General features: G+C 52.6%; 1 protein-coding gene across 1 annotated transcript in view; it reads left to right on the forward strand.

Annotated features, from left to right (window-relative positions):
* The window catches only part of LOC108294168 (probable palmitoyltransferase ZDHHC11B), a 28551-nt gene that overhangs the window by 16779 nt on the left and 3175 nt on the right, over positions 1–8597 (forward strand). Inside the window, exons 6-7 of the mRNA XM_017515933.2 lie at positions 203–358; positions 5060–5178. Of these exons, the coding sequence (XP_017371422.1) occupies positions 203–358; positions 5060–5178 (275 nt within the window). The remainder of the gene's footprint in view (positions 1–202; positions 359–5059; positions 5179–8597) is intronic.

Here is an 8597-nt window from a genome sequence, read left to right on the forward strand (position 1 = left end):
GAGGCGTCCACCTGGGCGGGGGGCACTCAGGTAAGGGAGGCGTCCACCTGGGCAGAGACAAAGTCTGAGCACCTGTAGTCCCAGCTACTCGGGAGGCTGTCCCCACGCTGCCCATCCCCAGCTAGCCCTGGTCTGTGATGTCCACCCGATGCGGTGCCCATCAGCAGGTGCCGGACGTGCTGTCTCTCTCTTGTCTCCACAGATGTCAGGAGTGCAAACACGTGGCTGCTGTTCCTCCCGCTGTTCCCGGTGAAGGTGACGACTCAGATGGTCGTGGTCATCGGGGCAGCCGTGTTCCTGCTGGACCTGCTTGGCTTGCTCCTGCTAGGGCAGCTGCTCCTGTTCCACATCTACCTGAGTACGTCCCCTGCCCCCCGAGCCCCCCGAGATCCCGAGCCTGGGTGGTCAGAGCTGCTCATCTTCCACATCTACCTGAGTACATCCCCCGCCCTGGGCCCCCCACATCTGAGGCCAGATTCTTTGCCGCCTCCCCCACCGCCCGTGTTCGCTTGTGTTCACGGTCAGCCTCTGCCAGAAATGAGATCATGGGAAAAAAGGGGAAATCACAGGAAGAAATGAAATCCGTGAGGGCCCAGCAGACCCAGCAAGGAGCTGAACTCACACCTGAGCCCTCAGGAGCGGTGCTGGGTGCTTGAAGTAACAAGTTTAAAATGTTCAGAGACAAAGGAGTGGTATCTATGAGGCAAGAACAGGACATTATGAAATAAGAACAGGTGGACTAGGAAGAGCACCAAGTAGAAATTCCAACAACAGAAAGTACTACGGGCAGGTTGCCCACTAACTACACAAGTGAGGCAAGAGCTGGCGGTCCTGCTGAGTCTCATGGTGGGCACAGCGGCAGGTGGTGGAGGTGAGAGCTTCTGGTCCTGCTGAGTCTCACAGTGGGCACACTGGCAGGTGGTGGAGGTGAGAGCTGGCGGTCCTGCTGAGTCTCACGGCGGGCACACTGGCAGGTGGTGGAGGTGAGAGCTTCTGGTCCTGCTGAGTCTCACGGTGGGCACAGTGGCAGGTGGTGGAGACGACAGCTGGTGGTCCTGCTGAGTCTCACGGTGGGCACAGTGGCAGGTGGTGGAGGTGAGAGCTTCTGGTCCTGCTGGGTCTCACAGCGGGCACAGCAATGGGCAGTCGAGGCCAGAGCTGCTGGTCCTGCTGCATCTTGTCTCACTCGGGCACAGTGGCAGGCGGTCAGTCATGTTGCTGAATGAGGGGGGGCAACGTCCTCCCCACCCCCAAGGAAGCCTGTTTTTGGAAGAAACAGCCACCTGCCTCCTCCTGCTGTTTGGTCATGGCGGGTCAGCCGTTCAGTGTCCTTCATTCTCTGAGCAGTGGCTGCCTGGGCTGTGGCATCTCAGGGGGTGTCTCTGGGCATGGGCAGCAGAGTGTGTCCAGGCCCAGCCCCCGATAATACCTGTTCTGACAGCCTGGCCAACCCCAGGTCAGAGCGGAGGGCGTCGCGTGGGCTCACCTAGACCACTCCATCTCCGGAACAGCCCCGGCCTGCAGCTGTGGCGAGAAGGCCCAGCTGAGAACGAGCATGCCCCACCAGGAGGCTCCTATTCAAACCACAGGTTACCCCACAGCCCACTGTGGCACAGAGCCTGGGAGTGTTTTCTAGCAGCAGTCACTGTTGTCTTGCCTGAGGCTTGAATTGTTTCCTAATGAAAGTGCAGCGGGCCAGGCGCAGTGGTGCACGCCTGTAATCCCAGCACTTTGAGAGGCCAGTGCGGGGGGATCACGAAGTCGGGAGATCAAGATCAGCCAGGCCAACATGGTGCAACCCCGTCTCTACTAAAAATACAAAAAATTAGCTCGGCATGGTGATGTGTGCTTGTTATCCCAGCTACTTGGGGTGGGAGGCTGAGGCAGGAGAATCGCCTAAACCCGGGAGGCAGAGGCTGCAGTGAGCCGAGATCACACCACTGCACTCCAGCCTGGGCGACAGAACAAGGGTCCATCTTGGAAAAAAAAAGGAAGAAAGTGCAATGCAGACGAATGGATGAAACCTACGGACGCAGCGCTGAGTGTGATGCTTTCAGAGTTTTAGTTCCAGCTGTCAAGGCCCGTGCCTGCATCGAGCAGGTGCTCGGGGTATGTTTACTGAACGGAATGGAAGCCTCAGCCGTGGCTCACAGAGGAGATGCCCGGGCCGCCCCTTCCTGCAGCCTGGACCCTTCAGAGTGAGGGTCCTTTGGGCCTCCTTCAAAGCTCTCCACCCCTCTTAGAACCAGCAATGGTTTGTAAAGTACTTTCTAGAATTATCTAGAAATCTCTCTGTTTAAATTTTTTGAAGGCTTTTCTGGAGTTTCATCTCACCCAGAATTTATCATCTCTCCTTATCAGGAAGCCTGTCCCCCTCAGACGCCCAGATGAGCAAGTTTCCCACAACGTGAGACTCAGCTGGGCTCAGGCCGTCCACAGGGCACATCTTGGGGCCCACGTGGTTTTTTCCACTCACGCCGCAGGTGAAGAGATGCCCAGACTGCCCAGGAATGCAAAGTCTGCACTTGTCAGTTTTTTCCAACTTTGTGCACAAAACGTATTCCTGGGTTAAAATGGAGTAAATACCCACTGTGTGCCGAGTGCGTGGGGGCTGAGGCTCCTGTGGACCGGGCATGGTCACCTGCACGCTGCAGGGAGGGGACAAGAACAAGACGTGAATGTGTGCGGATGGCCTCGTGCTGCGGAGAAGCTGGCCCCTGCCTCAGGCGGTGGGGGGGTGCAGCGGCGGGCATGGGGCAATGAGGAGCTGAGGCACTTCCCCAAGGGTCTGGATGTGGGCAGGGCAGGCACTGAGGAGCGCCGGCCACCTCGTGCCCGACGGCCCGGAGAGGAGCCAGGGCCAGGGAGCTGGCAGGAAGCCTTCTCAGTCATCAAGACGTCATGGCAGGCTCTCAGACATGAGGAAGGGTGGGCTGGGAGCTGTCCTGGATGCAAAACCAACGGCACTTAAAGGCCCACCGAGGTCGCCGTGAGGACGGGGCCTTCGTGGGCCCTGGGTCCCAACCCAGGCGCCTGGGAGTGGATGCTTCTGTGAGCTGAACAAGGGCCAGGGTCCTCTCAGACCCCGACGGAGCCAGGGCTGAATATGTGGATTCAAAGAACAGAGTTCCAGGACAACGGAGGATTATTGTTAGTTGTGGTAAAACTGCCACAGAACGTAGCTGCTCAGAACGGCACCTCATCACCCCAGCTTCTGTCATCAGGGGGCCAGCACCTCTGAGCTGTGTCTCTGCCAGGGTCCCTGGAGAGTCGTCCCCTGGGCACCGGGCTGCGCTCTCATCTGGGGGCCCGATGGGTCGTCTGCCTCCTGTTCCATGAGGTTGAGGCAGCTGTGGAGGGCGGTCCTTGGGGCAAGGTCGCCAGTTCCCATGCAGGCTCCTGGAGGCGCAGCCTGGTGTGCGTGCTCTGTTCATCTGTGGGCAGTGTCGGGTGTGGTCCCTGCTCTGCCTGAGCACCATGGGAGGCTGTGGGGAGCCGGGTCAGAAGCAGCTGCTCACTCAGACTCTGTTTTGAAGCTTGGAGGATAGACCTTAATGAGTCCTCAGTGCTTGTGACGAGGACACGATCTCCTGGGCAGGTGTGTGGTGTGGGGCCGCCTTCCAGAGGTGGGTGGGAGCCACGTGCATGGCAGACAGCAGAGAAAACCTGTTGGATGAGGTCCCGGAAGCACAGCCTTCCCCGTGTCGCCCGGCCCGCCAGGGAGCACTGGCCGCGCTGGAGACCATGGCCCTGCCTGGAGGTTCAACAGCTGCCCTGCAAGCCCTCAAGGTCACCGTGACACTCAGGTTAACTGTTTCCATGGAGCTTGCCCGCACCGTGCTGCCCCCGGGAGCACGGGCACACTGAAGATGTGCTTTTGATGGTGTTTCTGCAGACCTGGGCAAAAGAACATATTTTAACTTGAATATAAACAAGCCTGAGGTTGTGTGCTGAAACCACGACACGTTCTAGAGGGTGTGGAGGACCAGCCAGAGCCATGTGGAGCGGCTCAGGACCCGGCCAGAGCGGAGCACCCGAAAGACTGCAGGCAACAGGCTGTGCTGCCGCGGGCAGCTCCGCGGGGCGCCCACTGCCATCTGCTCCTCACTGCAAATAGGCCTCTGTGGGCGGCCACCTGGCTCTCCAGGAAGAGTCACGAGCCGTCAGCTCTCACGGTGCTGGTGTTTCAGGAAAACAGCATGGAGAGTTTGGCCCTCTGTGGAAGCTCGTGGCTGAAATCGGTGCAGAGCCCATTTTATTAACATTTATTAACACGGCTTTTTAAGATAAACAGGCATCTCGTGTTTTGCTTTGCTTCCCTGGGCTGTTTTACTGCATGCAGGGCCGGCCGGGTGGGTGGGGTGCTGGCCACCCCGCTGAGCTGTCTGTGGATGCTGTGCAGGGCTGCAGGGCCAGTAACCTGTCTCAGCCCCATCAGAGGCTGTGCTGAGTGGCACTTGTGGCACTTGGGTTCACCTCCTGGGCCTGGGGCTCTGAGCACCTGCAGGAGTGTGTGGTCCCAGGTACACCGGCCAGTACCTACGGATGGCTGCTGTACCACATGGTCCTCTGACTTTAGGGCCTCTGTGCCTCCCCCAAAGTGTGCCCATCCATTGTCCAGATGTAAGGACACCCGCAGGGCACTGGACCCTCAGACAGAGCGGCCCCTCCGGAGCTGGCCTCGTACCCCATCAGCAATCCCCGGGGGATCCGGAGCAACCTCTCAGGCTGCGTGGTGTGGGAGGACCCGGGCCCATGAGAGGCTCCTTCTCTTCTGACCTCACTGACAATGCAGCTCAGTGAGGTCTTGGCGGGCGGCGGGATGCGGGCCAGCACCGGTCCCCAGCTAACACCTGCAGACCCCTCTTGCTGACCAGCTGCAGAGCGGGGCCCACGAGGTGCCTGTGCCCGCTCTGGCCTCACAGGGCCTGCGTGGTGGGCAGAGCAGTGCTCCCTGGTGCGCAGGTGGGGCGCTGGCCGCCCTGCTGAGCTGTCGTGTGGGCCTGGTGCAAAGCGGCCGGGTGGGTGACTTGTCCTGTTCCTCCTTTCCCCTTTCTAGAGGTCAAGAAGATGACCACCCTTGATTATCTCACTCAGACCCATGAAGAGGAAGAGAGGTCAAAATGCCAAGCAGAGAGGAAAGGTCCATCCGTGCAAATGGGGGAAGGATTTCTCCAGGTACCACCTGTCCCTGCTCCATTTGTCAAGGCCTGGGACAATGTCCACATTGCTCTGTGGCTGGGAGCTCTCAGCCACGCTCCTGTGCTTCAGTGCTGGTGTGGCCCGTGGACTCTGCTGTGAGTGTGTCTGTGTGTGTGAGGCTGTGTGCATGACGTGTCTTTGTGAACATAAATACCCAACATGCACAGATGACTTCCTAGTGCAAAAATAGTAATGGAACTGAGTTTCTTAAACATTTCTATACTTCATTGTCAATCTTCTAAGGTTGAAGTATGCTTTTTTTTTCTCTTCACCAGCCATAGTGTTAGCACACAGAAGTATGCTTTTTGCGGGTTTTGTTTTATTTTGTTTTGAAACAGACTCTCACCCTGTTGCCCAGGCTGGAGCGAAGTGGTGAAATCTCAGCTCACTGCAGCCTCTGACTCCCGGGTTCCAGCAGTTTGCCTACCTCAGCCTCCCAACTCGCTGGGATCGCAGATCACACTACGTCTAGCTAATCTTTGTATTTTTAGTAGAGGCGGGATTTTGACATGCCAGGCTGGTCTCGAACTTCTGCCTGAAGCTATCCTCCCACCTCGGCCTCCCAAGGTGCTGGGATTGCAGGCATGAGCTGCCGTGCCTGGCCTGAAGCAACGCGTTTTAACTTAAGGTAGTTAGTTCCTTTTCCAGTTAAGTGACTAATTATTATAACTAACTCAAGAAGACATAGAAAAGCTCAGTAGACATAGAACAGCCAAGAGACTGAACTATTGATTTGAAATCTTCCAGTGAAGAAAAATTTCCAGGCACTGAAGTCTTCATGGATGAATTGTGGCAAAGATTTTAAGAAAAAATGTAATACCAACTATATACACACTTTCAGAAAACGGAGAAGGAAGCAACACTTCCCAACTCATCCGGCACTGCCAGTATCAACCTGACACCAAAGCCAGATACTCATAAGCCAATAAACTCCAGAAACACAGGCAAAGGTCACTGACGAGACCCTGGCAAACCAAACCCAGCAGCACAGGGCGGGCCCATGCACCGCAGCCCAGTGCCCCTACTCCAGGGGTGCCACAGTGGCTTCAGGCCCGGACATCAGTGACTGTAGCTCAGCACGTTAGTACAACAGAGAACAGTAACCATGTGATCATGCCAGTCTGCAGAAAAGGTGTGCTACCATGAAGTGCCCATTCATGATTTTAAAAATCTCAGCGACCCCGGAATGATAGGAAAGCATTCTGTGTAGCTGATGTCATACATCCTGGTGAAAGGCTGAGGGCGCTCTCCTCGAGGCTGGGACAGACAGGGACACCCCTTCCCCCGACTTCTGACCTAGCAGGAACATTCTGGGCAGCCCAATGCCGCAGGGAAAATGAAGGTACACAGAACATAAAGTAAAACCATGTTTATTTGCAGGCAACAAAATCCTAAAAAATTATGTTTTAAAACCTAGTTAAGATAATAAAACCGCTTAACAAGGATGTGGGGCACATCTTAAAATACACACTCACACGTCTCTGTACACCAGCAATGAAAAATCTGGGTTGTGTTTTTAAAACTTCGATTCACACTCTTATAAAAAAGAATAAATTCAACAAACCGTGTGCATATACATGCACTGAAAGCTGTACACCATGACTGACAGAAGTCAAAGACAATCTGTTGAATGAAAAGCTCCACAGTATTCATACATTGGAAAAAATACTGTTAAAAGAGCAATTTCCCCCAAAACTGATCTGCAGATTCACCACAATCCTTGCTGAACTCCAGCAGGCTTTTGTTTTAGCAGAAATGACAAGGTGGTGCTAAAATGTCTATCCAAATTTAAAAGACCTAGGCTACCTACTCTATTAGCCAAAACAATATTGAGAAAAAATAAAATTGGGGAACTTACACAGCCAGACCTTAAATTTTACTGTAAAGCTACAGTAATAAAAACGGTGTGGCACTGACATAGAGACAGACATAAAGCTACAGTAATAAAAACAGTGTGGCATTGACAAAAAGAGGGACATAGATAAATGGACCAGAAGAAAGTTCCAAAGTTAAACCTTTCATTTATGGTCAGTTGAGTTTAAATAACAGCACTAAAATAATTAAATGGGGAGAAATTATAGTTTAACAAGGGATATTAGAACAATTGGATGTCCACATGAGAAACACAAAAGAACAATTGAGTTCTTCAAGCCTGTACAAAGATTGCTCAGGGCCACTTCATTCCCCACACAAAAAGTTGGCCCCAAATCTATCTGACACTTAAAAGCTGAACATAGAACACTTCTAGAAGCAAGCGTAGAATGAGATCTCTGTGATCTTGAGTGAGACAAAGCTTTCATTTGATATGACACCAAAATCACTGCCTATGGAAGAAAAAAATCATAGTTTGCACTTTACCAAAATTGAAAATATTTACTCTTCGAAAGTCACCATTAAGAAAATAAAAATACAGGCACACATCAGAGATATTGCAGGTTTTGGTGTAGAATACTGCAATAAAGTGAACATCTCAAGAAAGCAAGTCACATTAATTTCTCTGGTTTCCCAGTGCGTGTAAAAGTTGTGTTTACACTACCCCTGGGCAGCAACATCACGTCTAAAAGCAGTGTCCGTGTTTGAATTAAAAGTGCTTTCTTGCTAAAAGTGGCTTACACAGACACTTGAAGTGAGCACACGCTGCCAGGAACATGGCACCGATACGCCGGGATAACGGTCACTTGCTTGACCAGGGCTACCACAAACCCTAAATTTGTAAAAAAAAAAACCAGTATCTGTGAAATGCAGTAAAGCAAAGCACACCAAAGCGAGATGTTCATTCCTGTGCAAGTCACAGGCAAACAAAATATTTTCAAGTCTTAGACTGATGCCAGAACACACAAAGACACAAAGAGCTTTCAAAGTGCAATTGTAAAAAAAACGCCAGAAACACAGTTTTTTAAATGGGCAACAGGGTTGGGCACAGTGACAAGCATCTGTAATCTCAGTTCTTTGAGAGTCCAGGCAAGAGGATTGCTTGGAGCTAGGAGTTCAAGACCTGCCTGGACAACTGAGAGATGCCCCATCTCAACAAAAATAAATAAAAATACATACATACATAAAATGGACAAAAGATCTGAATGAACTCCTTAACAAGGAAGATATATGGATGGCATATAAGCACATGTAAAAATGCTCAGCATTATTTTACATCAGGTAGCCACAAACTTAAATCACAATCAGATATGACCACAGACCCAGGAGAATGCCTGCCAGCAAAAAGACAGAAGCCACCAAGGTTGGGTAAAGCTGTAGAAAAATTGCAAGTCTCAAGCATGGCTAGTGGGAGAGAAATGAGTGTAAAGTGTCTCATCTGTGGCTAGTGGGAGAGAAATGAGTGTAAAGTGTCTCACCTGTGGCTAGTGGGAGTGAAATGAGTGTAAAGTGTCTCACCTGTG

Source organism: Cebus imitator, unplaced genomic scaffold (genome assembly GCF_001604975.1).
Source record: "Cebus imitator isolate Cc_AM_T3 unplaced genomic scaffold, Cebus_imitator-1.0 Scaffold567, whole genome shotgun sequence".
In the NCBI taxonomy this organism is placed as follows: domain Eukaryota; kingdom Metazoa; phylum Chordata; class Mammalia; order Primates; family Cebidae; genus Cebus; species Cebus imitator.